The sequence below is a fragment of the Strigops habroptila genome, chromosome W (genome assembly GCF_004027225.2).
Source record: "Strigops habroptila isolate Jane chromosome W, bStrHab1.2.pri, whole genome shotgun sequence".
NCBI classification, from domain to species: Eukaryota; Metazoa; Chordata; class Aves; order Psittaciformes; family Psittacidae; genus Strigops; species Strigops habroptila.
This window is the reverse complement of record NC_044301.2, coordinates 29,876,047-29,896,875: the sequence shown is the minus strand read 5'-3', so window position 1 is coordinate 29,896,875 and position 20,829 is coordinate 29,876,047. Positions and strand designations below refer to the sequence as shown.

At 45.7% G+C, this 20,829-nt stretch overlaps 1 protein-coding gene across 1 annotated transcript in view; it reads left to right on the top strand.

Annotated features, from left to right (window-relative positions):
• The window catches only part of LOC115619001 (CBP80/20-dependent translation initiation factor-like), a 135,787-nt gene extending 118,870 nt beyond the window's left edge, over positions 1–16,917 (top strand). The window contains exons 12-13 of the mRNA XM_030511018.1: positions 13,888–13,941; positions 16,702–16,917. Of these exons, the coding sequence (XP_030366878.1) occupies positions 13,888–13,941; positions 16,702–16,917 (270 nt within the window). The remainder of the gene's footprint in view (positions 1–13,887; positions 13,942–16,701) is intronic.
• The last annotated feature ends 3,912 nt before the right edge of the window (positions 16,918–20,829 follow it).

The following is a 20,829-nucleotide window of genomic DNA, read 5'->3' as shown; positions in this document are numbered from 1 at the left end:
CCCTTTGCATATCAATAGAGAACACATTTCTACCCGAGTTACTATAGTTTTTTGGAATTGATGAGGCAGAAATACCCATTCAATCATAATCAATAGATCTGGGTTTTGGGATGTGAACCACTGAGCAAGCAGGCCCATTGGCTGTTTTTCCTGATTAATCACAAATAGGTTGACAGGTAATTCCTCGATAATTCGATATGCCTGTCTTTTTTTTAATAAGGTCGAAATCATTTGCAATGAGTGTTTTGCCTCTCCTGTCAGATATCGAGGAGAATTCAAATTCGAATCGCCTTTCAGTAAATCAAATAAAGGTTTCAATACTACATTATCAATTCCAAGCATTGTGCGTACCCAATTAATGGATCCCAATAATTTTTTTACATCATTCAGCGTTTTAACATCAATTTGCAATTGCACATTCTGAGGTTCGATTGTATGCTCTGTAATTTTCCACCCGTGATATTTCCAGGGTGCTTTTTGTTGAGTTTTTTCTGGAGCTATTTGAAGGCCATAAGTGGACAGGCTACTCACTGTTGCCTTTATTGCCAATTGTAAAAGTTGGGGTGACTTTCCAGCAAGTAAAATATCATCCATATAATGATAACAAAGAATGTGAGGATATTGTTTGCGAACCTCTGAAAGTGCCCTTGCAACATACATTTGACAAATACTAGGACTGTTTTTCATGCCCTGAGGTAACACTGTCCAATGGTATTGTAACATAGGTTCCTGATTGTTAACAGAAGGCACAGAGAAGGCAAATTTCGGTGCATCCTGCAGATCTAATGGTATAGTAAAAAACCAATCTTTTAGATCCATTACAATAATGTCCCAATTTTTTGGTATCATGGTGGGGGATGGCATGCCTGGCTGTAGCTCCCCCATGTCCTCCTTCGCTGCGTTAATTTGACGCAAATCCTGTAACAGTCTCCATTTACCACTCTTTTTCTTTATTACAAACACTGGAGTGTTCCACGGGCTACTAGTAGGAACAATATGCCCTTGTTGTAATTGAGTTTTTACCAATTGCCACAAGGCTTTGGCCTTTTCAAAAGAAAGGGACCACTGACTTACCCATACCGGTTTGTCCATAAGCCAGGTTAACGAAATGGTAGGCCGATTTACAGTGACCCCAATTAAAAATGTTTCTCATTTCTATTTGTAGAAATTGTAACCCCCCAAGCTCCAAGTACATCTCGTCCCCATAGATTAAGGGGTACATCCACTACGAATGGGTGAATATTAGCTGTCTGTCCCTCTGGTCCTATAATTTGAACAGTATCAGCACTTTGCTTTGAAGACGACACTCCTCCAATGCCAGCGATACCCGCGATCGCACTAGTGGTCTGCCAGGTCTTTGGCCAGTGATTGGAGGAAATTATGGTTATGTCAGCACCAGTGTCTATTATTCCTTTGAGCATTAATTGCTGTGGTTTTGCTCCTTCGTTTTTCATGCAACAAGTTAATGTGGGATGGTTATGTTGAATATGTTGTGTCCAATATATTTGCGGCATCCTGGTGGATCCGAAACCATGTTCCCCTCTATCCACTTGCCCCGCACTCAGCACTGCCCCTTTAAAAGGAATGAGTTGTGCAATTCGGCTGCCTGCTGGGATATATACAGGAGGTGACGGAGTCCAGACCATAGCTTGGATCTGGCCTGTGAAGTCTGCATCAATTATACCAGGGAGTATGAAAAGCCCTTGAGACGTAGTACTCGATCGTCCCAACAATAAGGCACTTAAGTCTTCTCCTAGAGGGCCATATACTGAAAGAGGGATTTTGTGAACAGCATTGTCTTTTATGGTGATATCGGTGGCTGTGGTGACATCCACTCCGGCATTTCCGCGGGTTTGTGCTCGGAGGCTGGCCAAGCCCCTGGGCGTGGCTGGCTCTGGGGCGGTTGGATCAGGAGTTTTTGTGTCTGGGCGCGCCCCCGTCTCGCGCTCCTTTTCCCATTTCCCGATATTGGTTGACCATTAATATCGACCGGCACTGGTTGGCATAGTGCCTGCCTTTTCTGAGTCGGGGGCATATGGCTGGCTGTTGTGGCTTCAACTCTGGGTTTTTCAGACACTCCTTTTTAAAATGCCCTAAGGAGCCGTGATTATTTTTTGTAACGATGGCCGCTATGGCGGCTGCAAAAGATTCATTATTATAAGTAACAGTTCCCACTCTATTACAGGTGTCTATCATGTCAATAATAGTGGGGTTACGTAGTGTTCTCAACAATCGTTTACAGTCCTCATTAGCATTTTCAATGGCCAATTTTAATAGAAGAGCCTCTTTAGCTTCTGTATTCTCTATTTGGTTTTGTATAGTGTCTTGTAATCAATTGACAAATTGCATATAAGGCTCCGTAGCTCCCTGTTTTATGCTAGTAAAAGACTTCACTGCTTTGCCAGTATCAGGTACCTTAAGCATTGCTTCATATGCAAGGTCTGCTGACTGCTGTAAAATTTCAGGTATTAATCGAGCCTGTAATTGTGGGGTTGCTACAGGTGGCTCTCCCATAAATTGTGGTATGCCCGCTCCCAACAGCGGGTCCCCTGGTTGTCGGCCAAGATTTTGTATAGCCACATGATCACAGAGTGCTCGCCAATGTGACAACCACAATACCTTTTGCGTAGGCGTAAAAATCAAATCCGCTAAAGCCTTTGAATCAAATGGGGTCATTAAATGTCCTTTCATCACATTCTGTAACAAACTTTGTGCAAAAGGGGAGGTAAGCCCGTGCTGCATGATTGTCTTTCGCAATTCCTTAACCAGATCCCACTGTAATGGCTGCCAATCATTAGGCCCTTGATTACGAATGATAACAGGGCAGGCGAGTGCCTGTACTACTATCGGTTCCCCTTCTTTTGTCGCTTGCTGTTGGATCTTACACCAGTGATGTTCAGGATCATAACCGGAGTTAAGTAATTCCTCCTGTTCGAAAGAACCTCACGAAATTCCCAAGGATTGAGTATTCTCAGGGGAACAAGGCAAGGTGGATGGCCCTGGCAAGTCAAGCAGAGGGGCTGTGGAAGGCGTCTGTTGTGGCAGAGCACTTACTGAATTCAAATCAGTCTCTGCCGGCCCAGCAGCCGATAAAGCTTCCGTCGCAGCTGCATGGGCTGCACGGTCTGCTTTAAGTTGTTTTAAAGAGTCTAATACCAGCCGCCATGTAGTCAATAGTCGAGTGGCAGCATTATCGCCTTTTGTGGCTGCGTCCCACAGTACTTCCCCTGCTTGCAACCACATCTCTACATGAAAAGCAGTTTGTGCATCTGCTGCTATGCCTTTGTCTTTAAGCCAAACAAGCAACAACCGAAGGGTGTGTTCGTCATAGGATATATCCCGCTTTTCTAAGATCTTTTTAAATATGCAGATGATGGATTTTTCTTCATTTGACATGTTTGCTCCCATGTCGCATCCCCGCCTCTCACCTTTTCCTGGTGATTGTCCCGGGCCCGGAATTGCAGCTCTCTGGTTCTGCTGCTCCCATCTCTAGATAGGCTGGGGGTCTCCACCAGTCGCTCTAATAGCCGTGTTCAGGTCCCTGTTTGGGCACCATTTGTGGAGAATTGACGACACGGACTCCGGTAGCTTTTTCATCCGAAGACCTTTATTACTCTAACAAAGCTGCTTTTATACTCTCAGTATATGTTCATGCGCTATCAGGTTACTTCTGATAGGGTACAGCCTTATGTTCACGCGTTTACTTCTAACTAACAATTGGTTACTGCTCTGTGGTCACACGCACGGCTGTTGCAACCCAGATACCGACTTTCTTGCTGACGCTTCCCTTTTTTGAGGCCGACATGTCCGAACTTGTTTATCTAACTTCTTCAAAGGCACAGGGCCCCACCATCAAGGTCGAATACTCCTTATTCTGCTATCGTCCAAGCCACAGGGCCCCATCATCAAGGTCGAATACTTCTATTCTGTTACCATCCAAGTCAGAGTCTCCTACTACACCCATTCAGGAGCCAGGGCAAGCAGCACATGTGCTGCGGTCGGTCCAGCTTTCACTGTGTCTCAAAGACATTCCAACATCTCCATGGCTCTGGGTGGATATTTTCAAGCTTTCTCTGCTTTCATGCTCAATCATCACCAAAGCATCAGAAAACACTGCATGCTAAGAGGTAGTTTATGGCAATCGTTGCTTATATGTCATTTTGCAAGCAATATCATACACAATAATTAGTACTGTGCCTTGAAGGAGAAATATCATTGCAGCTGGAAAGGGTAATGTATGCATTGGGCTGCTCCCACTACATCTCCCAGGGAGAATTGCTGAAGAACACAATTAAACCTGCATGGTTTGGTGATAAGGGACAGTGGGGCATGTTCTCTGGTCCTGCTCGTGTTGTAGAGCAACTCTGAGAATAACAAGTAAAGAAAGAAGATAGTAAACCCAGTTTTTGTGAGTATGAATCCCATCAGCATAGCTCTCTGGTTTGCTCCTGGTGGGATGCACTGCAGACATGCGCGTCCATTGCTGTTCAGGAGGACCAAGCTGCTTCTCTCCATGATGAACCACAGCTGCAGTTTAGGGGCTTCTTTGCCCCCTCAACTGCTGTTGCATGCCCACCCCATGGGGCTTAAGATGCTGTCGTGGTTTAAGCCCAGCCGATAACTCAGAACCATGCAGCTGCTTGCTCACTCCCCCCCTCCTTCTTCCCTCCCTGCTCCTGGAGGGATAGGGAGGAGAATCGAAAGAATGTAAATCCCATGGGTTGAGATAAGAACAGTACAATAACTAAGGTACCATACAAAACTACTACTACTACCACCAATAATAATAATGATAAGGGAAATAACAAGGGGAGAGAATATGAAACTAAAAGGGGAAAGGGAAAAGAAAACAATAAACACAAGTGATGCACAATACAATTGCTCACCACCCGCCGACTGATACCCAGCCTGAGCAGCAATCTGGGCCTTCTGGGTAACTCCCCCCAGTTTATATACTGGGCATGATGTGCTGTGGTATGGAATACCCCTTTAGCTAGTTTGGGTCAGGTGTCCTGTCTCTGCTTCCTCCTGGCTTCTCGTGCCCCTCCTTACTGTCAGAGACTGAAAAGACCTTGATCGGTGTAAGCATTACTTAGCAACAACTAAAACATCAGTGTGTTATCAGCATCATTCTCAGACTAAAGTTGAAAACACAGCACTGCACCAGCTACTAAGGAGAAAAAAGACTGCTATAGCTGAACCCAGGACACCCTGCAAGGCAATGCAGCTCCCCCACCACACATAGCACTTCCAGGAGCAGACCCTACAGTTTATTTTGAGCTGCTTATGAAAATATTTAGGACCCAGAGCCCACCTGGGCACAGTGGCCTCACAGAGGACCTTGCCCAGTGCTCCATCTCTCAGCAGGACAGAGAAATTTGGAAGAGGAGGAGCCCAATATCTTCCAGCATTATGCAAAGCTGCTAGTCCAGCACCAGAAACAAAAGCGAGAAGCCTTTTGCAACCGAGGTTGGGCATTATATGACTGGCTGGGCAGATTCTGGCATGTAGCCTCCTCTCTTAGGAGATCAAGCAGACTCTTTGCTTTCCAGCAAGACCTGCTGCTTTCATTGCCTGGCTTCGTCTGATATGGGGGAAACCAGCTGGAGAGCAAAGGGAAGTTTTTCTTGCAGACAGACCCAGCCCCCAGGGATTGATTACAGGTTAAACTGAGAAGCGGGTGAGTCTCAGCTGACCTGCCTTGTTGTCTGCCTCGAGCTCATTTTTTGACTCCCTTGTCCATGTTCATCAGCTGTTTTGAACCATGTGGGAACCTGGTAAAGAGGGATGGGATGGTGGGATTTGGGCAGATGCACACAGCAGGGAGTAGCAGTTATAAATAGTTAAATAAAAAATCCAATGTGGGAGTGCTAATTTAATGGGTATAGCATGTTTACATTAAAATATTTTAAGTAAATTAGTTAGATTACAAACAATGAATGCAATTGGTTGAGTTCAGGTTTATGGTCATGCAAGTGCCGCCAGTACTTCAGGGATTTCCCTGGAGGTTTCGAAGTGTTTGCACCATTTTTTCTTTCAGTGCCATCAGGGCTGACACAGGGGTCGAAGAGCTGTGGGAAACACTGTGCTCTTGCTGAAGCAACCACCCCACTGCTTTGGGGTGCCTGATGCTTGCATGGGGCAGCTGTGTGTAGGGACAAAGCACCGTTTGAGAACTACATGCAAGAGGTCATCAGTGGGTAAGGACATAGATGGCAGGACACAAGGCAGCATGGTACTTACAGTGCAACCCTTGCTGCCCGCCTTCAGCAGTGGTTCAGTGCCCATGCCAGGCTAGGGAGTGCAAATTGGGCTCCTTGATCTTCTCCTGTCCCAGCACGCAGGGGTCAGCAACTACTACTACCACCAGTAATAATAATGATAAGGGAAATAACAAGGGAAGAGAATATAAAACCAAAAGGGGAAAAGGAAAAGAAAACAATAAACACAAGTGATGCACAATACGATTACTCACCACCCACTGACCGATACCCAGCCCGACCTGAGCAGCCATCTGGGCCTTCTGGGTAACTCCCCCCAGTTTGTATATGGGGCATGAAGTGCTATGGTATGGAATACCCCTTTGGCTAGTTTGGGTCAGGTGTCCTGTCTCTGCTTCCTCCCAGCTTCCTGTGCCCCTCCTCCCTGGCAGAGCATGAGACAGAGAAAGTCCTTGGTTGGAGTAAATATTAAATAGCAACAACTAAAAACATTGGTGTGTTATCAGCACTGTTCTCAGCCTAAAGTCGAAAACACAGTGCTGCACCAGCTACTAAGAAGGAAAAAAATGACTGCTACAGCTGAATCCAGGACAGTATCCACCCCTTATTCCATATCATGCACGTCATGCTCAGATCCCATAGTTTAAAATGTACCATTGCTTTTTTTGTCTTTTATATATATACACACCCACACCCACACAAAAAGAAAGATATCAGTCCTTAGTCCATGGACCAATCCCTATAAAGTTTGCTGAATTCTTCCAGTCCATGATGTCAAGCTCCATCTCTTGTAACAGTCCTTCAGGGCAGGAGAGATGGAGTGTACTGTTGGATTGTTGTCTGCTGAACACACGACCGAACTCATCTGGTCACAGCTGAGCTCGTCTGGTTTCATCAAAGTTCATTCTTTGTTGGGGTGATGATCGGAAGGAAGTCAGGGTCAGTCGATGGCAACCTGAGGACAGTTCTGCTGCTGCTGGCTTTTCCCATGACTTTATTCTCTCGTGATGATCATGACAGCACATACCTTCCCTTCAAAGCACAGAGTGGTGGAGATGGGCATCTAGCTGATAGACTGTAAAAGTGGTATAGAGCAGGCAACAGCGTATAACTGAGTTTATTGGCTGTTTTCCCCCAGAATTAAAATCCCTTGAGGTATACATCAGACTTCCCCATGTTCCCAATCTAAATCAATCTGAGCCTCTAAAATCTTTCTTAGCAGCTTGATCCACCAGTTGGTCATTCTGATGTTCCTCAGTGGCCAGAATCCTGGGTACATGAGCATCTACATAGCCTGCCTTCACCACCAGGTTCTGCGCCTGGGCCACGATATCTTGCCACAGTGCAGCAGCCCACATGGGTTTACCTCTGCGCTGCCACTTGCTCTGCTTCCATTGCTGCAACCACTCCCACAGGGCATTTGCCACCATCCATGAGTCAGTAGAGAGATAAAGTACTGGCCATTTTTCTCATTCAGCAATGTCCAAGGCCAGCTGGATGGCTTTCACCTCTGCAAACTGACTCAATTCACCCTCTCCTTCAGCAGTTTCTGCAACTTGTCGTAGGGGACTCCATACAGCTGCCTTCCATCTCCAACGCTTTCCCATAATATGGCAGGACCCATCAGTAAAAAAGGCACATTGCTTCTCACTTTCTGATGGTTCGTTATACAGTGGGGCCTCTTCAGCACACATCACTCCTCCTCTCGTGATGTTCAAAAATCTTTGCCCTCTGGCCAGTGATGATAACATATAGAATTCCTGGATGACTGGGATTTCCTCTTCGAGCTCGTTGTGTAATTAGTGCGGCCCACTTACTCCATGTAGCAATGGTTGCATGACGTGTAGAGGAGACCCTGCCTTTGAACATCCAGCCCAGCACAGGCAACCGGGGTGCCAGGAGGAGCTGTGCTTCAGCTTCTGAAGCAGCTCGAACCCCTTCATAGGCTGCCAGTATCTCTTTTTCAGTGGGAGTATAGCTGGCCTTGGATCCTCTGTTTCCCCGACTCCAAAATCTGAGGGGTCAACCTCGAGTCTCCCCTGGAGCTTTCTGCCAGAGGCTCCAGGTAGGACCATTCTCCCCGGCTGCGGTATAGAGCACATTTTTCACATCTAGCCTGGTCTGGACTGGTCCAAGGGCTACTGCATGAACTATTTCTCGTTTAATTTGTTCAAAGGCTTGTTGTTGCTCAGGGCCCCATTTGAAAGCATTTTTCTTCTGGGTCACGTGATAGAGAGGGCTTACATTCGGACTGTAATTAGGGATGTGCATTCTCCAGAACCCCACAACACCTAAGAAAGCTTATGTTGCTTTCTTATTAGTTGGTGGAGACATTGCTGTTATCTCGTTGATCACATCTGTGGGGATCTGGCGATGTCCATCTTGCTATTTTATTCCCAAAAATTGAATCTCCAGTGCAGGTCCTTTTACCTTACTCCATTTTATGGCCTTCAGCAGGATTTGGATGATTTTCCTCCCTTTCTCAAAAACTTCTTCCACTGTATCGCCCCACACGATAATGTCATCAATGTATTGCAGGTGTTCTGGATCTAGTCCCTGCTCCTGTGCAGTCTGGATCAGTCCGTGGCCGATGGTAGGGCTGTGTTTCCACCCCTGGGGCAGTCGGTTCCAAGTGTACTGGACGCCCCTCCAAGTGAAAGCAAACTGTGGCCTGCATTCTGCTGCCAAAGGGATTGAGAAAAACACATTGGCAATATCACTTGTGGCATCCCACTTGGCTGCCTTTGACTCCAGTTCATACTGAAGTTCTACCATGCCTGGTATGGCAGCACTCAATGGTGGTGTGACTTCATTCAGGCCACGATATTCTACTGTTAGTCTCCACTCTCCCTTGGACTTTTGCACTGGCCGTATGGGGCTATTAAAGGGTGAGTGGGTCCGGCTGATCACTCGTTGGCCCTCCAGTTTACAGATGAGCTTATGGGTGGTAATCAGGGAGTCTCAGTTGGTGAGATATTGCCGCCGGTGCACTGTTGTGGTTGTGATTGGCACTTGTTGTTCTTCGACCTTCAGCAACCCCACAACAGAAGGATCCTCTGAGAGACCGGGCAAGGTGGACAGCTGCTTAATTTCCTCTGTCTCCAAGACAGCGATACCAAAAGCCCATCGATGCCCTTTTGGGTCTTTGAAATACCCTCTCCTGAGATAGTCTATGCCAAGGATGCATGGAGCCCCTGGACCAGTCACAATGGGGTGCTTTTGCCACTCCTTCCCATTTAGGTTTTTTTCAGCCTCCAGAACAGCCAACTCTTGGGATCCTCCTGTCACTCCAGAAATAGAAATGGGTTCCACCCCTTGGCAGCTTGATGGCATCAGAGTACACTGTGCACTGGTATCTACTAGAGCCTTATACTTCTGTGGGACTGATGTGCCAGGCCATCTGATCCACACAGTCCAGTAAACCTGATTGTCCCTCTCCTCCACCTGGCTGGAGGCAGGGCCCCTCTAATAGTGATCCTAAGATTCTCCACTTATGTCTTGTAGAAAGGGATTAGTATTCCTTATCACAGGAGCTGGAGTAAAATCAGCTCTTCCACTCCATCTGGGAAGCTGCTCACCAAAGACTGGAGCAGCGCCTTTCCTGGGAGGATCATCCTTGACCATTGTTCTCCTCTTCGGTTCACGCACCCGTTCCTCCAGAACTGAGGTAGGTTTTCCATCCCACTTTCTCATGTCTTCTCTGTGATCCTACAGGTAAAGCCATAGGGTGGCCCGTGGCGTGTAACTCCTATATCTTCTCTCTCGAGCAGTAGGGCACCTTCTGTTAATAGCTGAGATGGGGGTTGGTGCACATGGGGAGCTGGATAGATTGCATAAATAGTGTGTCACTTGTTTGAACTCCTGGGTCAGGAGTTTTTCCACAGATGAAATGATGGAAGGGGTGAGATTGTCTTCAAACTCTCGGAGTTGACGAGTCACTTCATCCACTGTTGGTGGTGCTGCCTCATTCCAGGTCATCGATGCCAATGACTGGGCAAATGATGATGGCGCACTCTGTGTAAGTTTCCGCCACATGGGTCGTGTACATTCAAGTTCATCTGGATCTACGGGTGCATTCCTGTCATCCAGCCTGCGATAGATCATCTCTAGAATGGCTGATTCCCTCAGGGACTGGATGCCTCTCTCTATCGTGGTCCACTTGCCTGAGCGACTCATAACATCATCCTTGTAGGGAAACCTTTCCTTTATAGCTGCCAAGAGCTGCCTCCAAAGGCTGAGGGCTCATTTCTCTCTTGCAATCGCTTTGTCAATTCCCCCTTCCATAGCAAGTGATCCCAGCTGCTTGGCTTCCCTACCTTCTAGTTCATGACCATCAGCCCCATAGTCCCAGCATCAGAGCAACCAGGTGACTATGTGCTCCCCTGAAAGACAGCTGAAATCTTTTCACATATTCCGCAGCTCAGTCGAGGTCTGTGTTTGAGAAGTTACCTCTTATTCCTCTTCCTCTGATTCATGTATTGATACCTCTCTTTCAGATGGCATTCCCTCTAGTGCGCACACTGGGTCTTCGTCTTTCTTCAGTGCGCGGGTTGGACTTTGTGGACGTTTGCTTTTCCCCTTGCTTATAGGGGCAACTGATATTGGCACAGATTGGTCCTTTGGTTTAGCTGCAGTGTCTATCACTGTGATTGGAGTGGCTGCAGTGTCTGTCACAGATATGTAATTGCTAAAAATTCCCATTATATGCCTCCCAAAGTATAGAGGTGATGACCACACTGAGAACGCATGCCAGACCAATTTCATGATCATTGATTCTATTGTATTATAAGTCATTACCATGAAGTACAGTGAAACAATAACCTTAGCCCAGGTCCCCCAACTGATAAACACTAAACCAGCAAATACTGGCTCCAAGTAAGGTATGACATGCTGAAATTCTGAGACCAAGATCAACTAATAAATCAACATTGCGATGATTGATTATTAATCCGAAACAATGAATGCTTATCACAAATAGGATAAGACACAGTCTGGTCAGATCTGTCTTTATCTCAACCCTTTGTGCCCCACATTGGGCACCAAAAAGGACTGTAGTGGTATGAACCCAGCCAGTAACACATAACCACGTAGCTGCTCGCTCACTCCCCCCCTTCTTCCCCCCCTGCTCCCAGAGGGATGGGGAGGAGAATCGAAAGAATGTAACTAACTCCCATAGGTTGAGATAAGAACAGTCCAGTAACTAAGGCACAATACAAAACTACTACTACTGCTACCACCAATAATAATGATGATAAGGGAAACAAGGGGAGAGAATGTAAAACTAAAAGGGGAAAGGAAAAAGAAAACAATACCAGTGATGCACACTACAATTGCTCACCACCCACTGACTGATACCCAGCCCGACCTGATCAGCCATCTGGGCCTTCCAGGTAACTACCCCCAGTTTCTATACTAGGCATGATGTGCTGTTTATGGAATAACCCTTTGGCTAGTTTGGGTCAGGTGTCCTGTCTCTGCTTCCTCCCGGCTTCCTGTGCCCCTCCTCACTGGCAGAGCATGAGATTGAAAAAGTCCTTGATCGGAGCAAGCATTACTTAGCAACAACTGAAAACATCAGTGTGTTATCAGCGCTGTTCTCAGGCTAAAGTCGAAAACACAGCACTACACCACCTACTAAGAGGGATAAAAATAACTCTAACAGCTGAACCCAGGACAATTACCTATTTTTTCCCTAGCTACTTTCCAGCAGTTGTGGAGTTTGTAAACACATAAGCGTTTATTTGTAAAGGAAAGGAAACATGCAAAAATGAAGTGGGAAGGAAAGATGATAAGGCTGAGAATCACGATTGTGAATTTAACTAAAGGATGTGACTTTGGAGCACATTCAGTTACACTGAGTAATTTTTATATGGGCAGGTTTAATTAGTCCAACCCCTTTTCCAAAGTTTGCCTTTCCCCAATCAATTTCATATACTAATGAAGCCAGTTTTCTCAATTCTTCTCCTTTTTCTGAGTGCTTAGTGCATGCACTCAGCTCCCTGCTGCACGCAGGGATTAACTCAGGGCCAGCAGGCCTTGTTCAACACAAGGTGATGGAGTGGAATTGGCCATAGCTTCAAGTGTTGCCAGCACTTTTAATTTTATCAGCCACCTCATGGTACAGCGTTTTTCAAAATTCTCCAGCTCACTTTGTTGACTGATTGAGAATCTTAGTATTTTATCTACTTGAAAAACAACTAGAACAACTGTGCTCTCTTGTGGTTTTAGCAAAATACCTGAAATGGCATCTTTGTGTGTGTGACAAAGTCACTGTTGTGGTTTAAACCCAGCCAGTAACTAAGTACCACACAGCTACTCACACACACCCCCCTTCCCCCCCCTCCCCAGGCAGGATGGGGAGAAGAATTGAAACAATGTAAAACCCACAGGTTACATAAAAACAATTTAATTACTAACGTACAATATAATAATAATAATAATGGAAATAACAAGGGAAGAGAATATAAAACTAAAAGGGGAAAGAAAAAAAAAAATAAACACAAGTGGTGCACAATACAGTTGCTCACCACCCGCTGACCGATACCCAGCCTGACCCGAGCAGCGATCTGCCTTCCAGGTAACTCCCCCCAGTTTATATACCGAGCATGATGTGCTGTGGTACTGAATACCTCTTTCTTTGGCTAGTTTGGGTCAGGTATCCTGTCTCTGCTCCCTCATTGCTTCTTGTGCCCCTCCTCACTGGCAGAGCATGAGACTGAAAAAGTCCTTGATCGGAGTAAGCATTACTTAGCAATAACTAAAACATTGGTGCATTTTCAGCATTATTCTCAGACTAAAGCCAAAACACAGTACTGTACCAGCTACTAGGAAGAAAATTAACTCTATCCCAGATGAAACCAGGACAGTCATAAAGATGAAAACAAAGAAAAATGTGCATTTTTGATCTGGTTTCATGGGTCTTTGCTCATGGTTTCAAGGTTTGTGGGGTGAGACATGCTGAGTTCCTATACTTTGCCATTGCCAGGTAGAGCCACTGACCCTCACTTCATGACTTGAGTCTGAACCAAGAGGTGTGAGCATCCTCCTTGCCATGCACAGCAACATTTTGGGTCATGCTTACAAGCTCATGTTCACAGAGAGCAGAGCAGGGTTGGAGTTGGAGTATTAATTATGGTATATTGGATGTAATGCTTTTCGTCAGGTAATTTTGTGGCTGTTAGATGTGTCCCCACCGGGACAGAGAGGTTCAGTGGTTGGCGGCTGCCTCTTGGGCAGAGCCCTTCCCTTCCAAACAGCTGCTCCCAGGGCTGTGCTGCTCGAATGTTGTCATCAGATGGATGTGTTTTGTCACTGCGTATGTGAAATGAGAGCATTTCTCACTGCCTGCTGTGGGATTAAAAAAGCAATGTAACCTAAATAAAATTTATTTTAGAAGTTGTTAATCTAAATTCTCTATATTCTGCCCTGCTTGCACACTCTCAGCAGTTGATACTCTGGTGATACCCTTTATCCTGCTTTTTGTCACTGTTTATCTTAATTTTTTGTGTTGTGTCGATAATCTCTTTCCTCCCCTCTCTGATTTTCTGTCTTTTCCTCCTGGAAGTAGCAAAAGCCAAGCTGGACGAAGAGATGAAAGGAAGGTCGTAAGTGAGGAGGAGCAGGAGGTTATGCATTTCTTACCACCTCTCTCTCCTCTCTTTTGCAGTTGTTGCAATCTCAGAATGTGAAGGAAGACGCTGTGCTTTGCTGCTCCATGGAGGTAGGGAAGCATCTGCACCACCCGTCCTGGTCCTCATTGCTTTGCCCCTTCTGACCTTAGCTACACACATGTCAAGTAGCTACTAGATGTTTCCAAACCCAAACAGCTGTGTTTCCTCTTCACATTATATAATCATAGAATCGTAGAATGTTTTGGGTTGGAAGAGATCTTTAAAGGCCATGTAGTCCAACCCCCCTGCAATGAGAAGGGACATCTGCAACTAGATCAGGTTGCTCAGAGCCCCTTCCAACATGACACTGAATGTTGCCGAGGATGGGGAATCTGCCACCTCTCTGGGCAACCCGTGCCAGTGTTTCTCCACCCTCATAATAAAATATTTCTTCCTTATATCTAGTCTGAATCTTCCCTCTTTTAGTTTAAAACCATCACCCCTTGCCCTATTGCTACAGACCCGACTAAAAACTGTCCCCATCTTTCTTCTAAGACCCCTTTAAGTATCAAAAGGACACAATAAGGTCTTCCTGGAGCCTTCTCCAGGCTGGAGGAGCCCAACTCTCTCAGCCTTTCCTCATAGGAGAGGTGTTCCAGCCCTCTGATAATTTTTGTGGCCTCCTCTGGACCTGTTCCAACAGGTCCATGTCTTTCCTGTGCTGAGGGCTCAAGAGCTGGATGCAGTACTCCCGGTGGGGTCTCACCAGAGTGGAGTAGATAAGAGACATCACCGTGAAATAAGAGATGGCCCTTGAGACTCTATCACTGGATTTTCAATGCATTTAAATGGATGCAAAAAGTTTGTTAGCTGTGGTCTCATAACAAAATTATATCATCCTGGGTTCCTTCAAAGCAGAAAAACACCTGTATTGGAGCAAAAGCTGCTCACACAGAAAGGTTTGCTGTGCTTAGCAGCAGCTTTGCAGAGAAATGCTGGTACAAATATAGCAAAGTTTCATTAGTTTCGCTTTTGGGAAGTGATTGGCCTGCGGGGATGGACGTTTTCCTTGCAGAGAGCAATTGAAATTGCAGACTGAATGGTTTGAAATTCAAGTTGAAATGGTTGAAATCATGTCCCTCGGGGCTCAGTATTAGGGTCAGTGTTGTTTAATATCTTTATTACTGATCTGGATGAGGGGATTGAGTGCACCCTCAGTAAATTTGCAGATGACACCAAGTTGTCTGGGAGTGTTGATCTGCTCGAGGATAGGAAGGCTCTGCAGAGGGATCTGGACAGGCTGGATTGATGGGCTGTGGCCAGTGGTATGAGGTTCAACAAGGCAAAGTGCCAGCTCCTGCACTTGGGCCACAACAACCCCATGCAATGCTACAGGCTTGGGAAAGAGTGGCTTGAAAGTTGCTCAGCGGAAAAGGACATGGGGATACTGATTGACGGCCAGCTGAACATGAGCCAGCAGTGTGCCCAGGCAGCCAAGAAGGCCAATGGCATCCTAGCTTGTATCAGAAATAGTGTGGCCATCAAGACTAGGGAAGTGATCATCCCCCTGTACTCAGCACTGGTGAGGCCACATCTCAAATCCTGTGTTCATTTCTGGACCCCTCACTACAAGAAAGAGATTGAGTTGCTGGAGCAGGTCCAGAGAAGGGCAACAAAGCTGGTGAAGGGCCTAAAGCACAAGTCTTATGAGGAACAGCTGAGGGAACTGGGGTTGTTTAGTCTGGAGAAGAGAAGGCTCAGGGGCTCTCTACAGCTACCTGAAAGGAGGTTGCAGTGAGGTGGAGGTCGGTCTCTTCTCCCAAGTAACAAGCAATAAGACAAGAGGTAACGGCCTCAAGCTGCGCCAGGAGAGTTTTAGGTTGGATATAAGGAACATTTTCTTCATCAAAAGGGTAATCAGGTATTGGAACAGGCTTCCCAGGGAAGTGGTGGAATCACCATCCCTGGAAGTGTTCAAAAAACCATGTAGATGAGGCCCTTAGTGACATGGTTTAGTGGTGGACTTGGCAGTCCTGGGGAAACGGTTGGACTTGATGATCTTAAAGGTCTTTTCCAACCTATGATTCTATGATTCTATTCTATGAAATTCAGCAAAACAACAGGCAACTGAGGAGGAGAGCTTGAATTTTTAAGGTTAGGACTTTGGGGAGTTCTGTGTTCAAGCCCCACGAGCCTTCCATGATGTTAGATTCATTGCTGTTCACTCCAAGCTTGGACCTTCTCCTCTGTGGGACCACATAGGGCTCACGCTGCTCCATGGAGGCTCTCCCAAGGAGCAATTGTAAAAACCCTTGGCTGTCCTTGGAGAAGTGGCACAAGGGGTATTAATGCAGATCTTGGCAGGGCAGGATTTTTTATGGATACAGGAAGGCTCTTATTCCGGTTAATGACTGGGAGTCACTGACAGCTGTGAATCAGTGTGTAAATGAAGGGCCAGGTAAAACACAGGAATACCACATCACAGCCTCCACTTTGTTTTGACAAAAGCATGATTTTTAGGTGGGATTTTTTTTTTTTTTTCCAAAAGTAATCCTGTGTTGCCACCTTTGTAGTCAGTGGGAGCTGAATCATTGTCTCCTCCAGCAGCCTAGTACGGATGCTTTTGAAATACTTTGCTCTTCATGTTCGGCTCTTGGAGCCTGCTGCCAGGTGGTTTTGGTTTTCAAAAGCCATGATGCCTTTAACCTTCCATGTTCACCCACACACACTGAGCAGGGGAGAATTGGAGGGATGGAGGGTGTCTGTAAAAGCTGGTGGAGTGTTTTAATATCATAGAATGATAGAATCATAGACTATCTCAAGGGATCCATAAGGATCACTATGCCATGCTTGACCCTTTCTTCTGATAGCTGCAGAGCACCGGCCGGCTGCTGGAGGAGCAGCTTCCTGAGATGATGACAGAGCTGTTGGCGACAGTACGTGACAAGATGCTGTGTCCCTCCGAGTCCATGCTGACGCGGTCCCTGCTGCTGGAGGTCATTGAACTGCACGCCAACAACTGGAACCCCCTGACACCCACCATCACGCAGTACTACAACAAGACCATCCAAAAACTGACGGCTTGAGGGGCAGGGCAAGGTGGGGTGGGAAGGGATGAGAACAAGACATGCACCTTGATGGGATCTGGCAAGTGCTTTTCTGATTTAAATCCCCCAGCAGACCGAACCCCAGCATGCTCGAGAATACATTCATCGTGGGGTGAAGCATGTTTCTTTTTCAGCCATGTCACCAAGTGCCACCCCTCTTCCCCACTGTGGTTTTGTTTTAGGAGTTTCTTTTTCTGAACTCATTGCTCAAGCAGCAGCAACACATCTCACCAAGTTATTGTTTGGCTTTCGAAAGAAGATATAGAAAATTTGAAGGGGAAAAAAAGAAAAAAGAATCCAAGTGGGGGCTAGCATTGTTTTCATGCCGTCCTCCTGCCTTGCCCTGGCCAACTGGCATGAGAAAGCAGGCAGCAGATATCTTCGGAGGACAAAGCCAGACACACACACTACAGCAGATGCTCATAATTGATGGCTTTTGTCAAGTGGGGCTTGCATTTGGTTTTTTTTTCCTCCCCCTCCTCTTGTCTTTGACTTTCTGTGTGTACCCCCCTACTCACCACCCCTTTGAAAGTGGATCAGAGAGTGGGATGACTTTCTTATTTGCACTGGGTTTTTTTTTCTTATTATTTTATTGTATCATTGAATGGACAATTTCAAGCAGCTTGGAGACAAGGAAAGCAACACCTCCCAATGAGCTGACTAATGGTTACGAGCCACTGCAAAAGTAACATAGCCACCATCGTCTTGCTAGTAACCTCCTCAATGGATTGAGAAACAGGTCCTCTGAGCTGAGAGCTCTAAGAAACGGGATTCTGTGGCTCTTGCTGTTCAAGTCACCATTATCCCTCAGCCAGCATAACCCTTTTTTTTTTGTCATAACTTTTTTTTGTTTTCATTGAAGTAGTGCTTTATTGTTCTAATTACTGTCATGGTTGTAATTATACATTTAAATCTAGGTCTATTATAAATGGGCCTAATAATGTACAGAGCAAGGGAGGTTTAATGTTCTTCTTTGGAGACTGGTAAAGAGAAGACAAGAAACATATGGCAGAAAGGAGGAAAAAAGAAGAGGAAAATATATGAAAAGACAAAAATAGAGGGTTTGAGCCTGGCTTCTAACTAGCTGAATTTGCTATCCAGCGTTTCTAGGAGTGTGGTGTACAGGTGTGGCTCCGTTCCATGGTCTGTGTAAGTGGCATTGTGTCATTGAGGGATGGGTGTCATGTTCAGAGGGGAAGATTTTGCTCGGGGATCCCTGGGTTGCTCAGTGCTGGAGCATCCTGAGGGAGAGGGTGGCTGCAGGAGGTGATGGAGAGATGCCATCTGGGTGAGGAAATGCCCAGAGAGTGAGGAGGCTGGTATGGAGGAACACCATACCGTTGCATCGCTCCCCAAATCATGAACAAGACTTGGTGGTTTCCTTATTTGCTTGTCTAACGCTGTTTTGACTTACCAAATCACTTCAGGTGCTTACTTCGGTGAAGCCTAACGGGGGTGCAAGCTGCCCCGTCCCATATGCACAGTGGAAGAGGAGCTGGGGAAGGACTGATGACGGCAGCCCATCCTGTTTTCTTCCCACTATTTAATTTACTTTCCTTTCCTGGTGATAAGAAAATTTATGCCAGCATGCTTGGACCCCAGTCCAGGCAGGCTTGGTCTGAACTCAGCAGCTTAAACCCATTATTCCAAGCAAAACATTGAATTTCTGACAGCTTGTAGAGAAGAGAGATTTCACCCTGCCCTCTTTGGATGTGCAGTATGTTCTTGGGTGACTTATGAATGTTTTGGTCTGTTGTGATGGGGAGGAAGCTTTCACTGCAAAATTTAAAGGGAAAAAAATTCAGCAGAAAATGCATTGCAGGAGGCTAGAGTCCTGCTGCTGCAGATCAACATTAGTTGAATCTGATTGTCTGCTGATGAGGTTTCTCATCCACACATGGAGCAAGAGGAGCGAACTGGAAACAGGAGCTTCAATTTTCCTGTCTACACAGAAAGAAGAAAAATGATTGCTGGATGCACTAGACTTGTCTGGAAAAATTAATTTCTGCTTCATGGATTCAAGCCTGGGAGCTTCACGTGGTGACAGCACCTTGTGTTGGGTGAACTTTGTTAGTAGCAATGGGGTTTGATAGTATTAATGAGCAGCTGCTTAAAGCAACAAAACCTATCAATCAGTATTATAAGGCTCAGGGTTGGGCCCATTGCTCTTGGCTTTTCCTGCTCCTTGATTTCTCGGGGAGCAGAGGAGAAGGGGATATAACACCCAACACAGCGCACCCAGGCACAGCATCAGTCTTCTGGAGAAGACCTGAAAACCAGTTTTGTCTTTTTTTTTTTTTTTTTTTTTAAGAACAGAAAATTCCTATAACAGGGCACAACCTGTATTTTCTTCTCTCTTTTTTGGCTTTCTTTAGAAATGGTTGCCAAAGAGTGTGATTCTACAATGTGTATTTTTTGAAGGTGTGAAGCCACTGGCTACATCTCCACATATTAGCTAGATTAGATCTTCGCTGCTCGATAAAAGTATCCACCTGGGGTTTTAATATGTTGTCCCCCTAGGCTACATCAGCAAAGAGGAAGATAACCTCTTTTGGCCAAATATGTGTGGGGCCAAACCTTAGGCTGGTGTAAAGGCGAGTGTCTGAAGCATCTGCAGAGGAGTGATACTCTGCACCACCTCCGTGCTGGTCCCCCTCGATGCAGAGCAGGTTTGTCAGCTCCCTGCCAGACTCAACAGCATCTAATTCACTTCATTCCCAGTGAAATTATTTCCAAACTGAAGATTTTTTCTACCCACAAAGTAACTTGCTCAGTTTCCCCATGAGGGATTTCACCCCTGTTTGGAGAAGTCTCATGTATATGGAGGTGAAATGAAGATGGGGAAAAAAAAGATAAGTAAGCAATTTGCTTGGTTCCCCTCTTCCCCTGCAGGAGATTAAATAGTATATTCTTGGCATGATTGATGGCTTTGAAGGAAAACTTGTCGGAATAACTTCTGTTTTATTTTCGTGCTTATTTTTATAACATCCCTCACTTGGAAGTCTCTCAAAATCTTAAATATGATTTTTTTTTTCCCCACTGGGTATTTTATGGCTTTACCCTAATTTTGCTCTTCTTAGTGTTAGCTATTCAACAGTCCCAATGATACTTTCAGCATTTTTTCAGGAGAAATGACACTAAGGGTTGTGAAGTCCACTGTCAGTAGCCAAGGGGCCAAGGGAGCTGCAGTGTTCTGCAGAACACAGAGCTAACACTAGCAATTCTTTTTTCTTTTTTTTTAATGTATTTATTTGCATTTGAAAAAGTGACATTTTTAATTTAATCATATTTGTTAAACTAAGCACTTAATTTTTTTAAAGTAAAATAGGATAAAAGGTTTTGGGGAGAATAAAGACTAGGTATTCATACTATGAGAAAACACAAACTCATCGTTTTCAGCATTTCAGAAACTGTTAAAACAAAGGAGCTGACAACTCTTTGGGTTAATTCGGTCTTTGTTTATAGAACATCCAGACCCACTGTATGCTATAAAATGAATAATCAGAGTAATAAATGTTTAAAGCTTAACATTTTCCCATCTCTTTGTGGGGATGTGCTATCACTTATGCTGATCTGGGAGAGACCTTCCTTTTGTTTAGGATAGAAGAAAAGGAACACATGGAGGGGAAAAACATCCCTAATGGTGTCTGCTGGAAATATGGCAGAGGAACTGTTCCTTCCCTCTGTGGGGATTGCTCATCCCATGCTCCTGGTGCCTGGTCAGATCCTGCACAGTGCTGCGGCTCTGTTTGGGGTTGGTCCCTCTCCCCATCTCATCTCACAGGGGTGAGGATGAAGCCCATGGGAGCAGTGCAAAGGGCTCGGAGGTCCATGGGTGATGGTTTAGACTCCTCTCCTCACTCTGCCTCCACAGCCACATGCCCCCCTGCT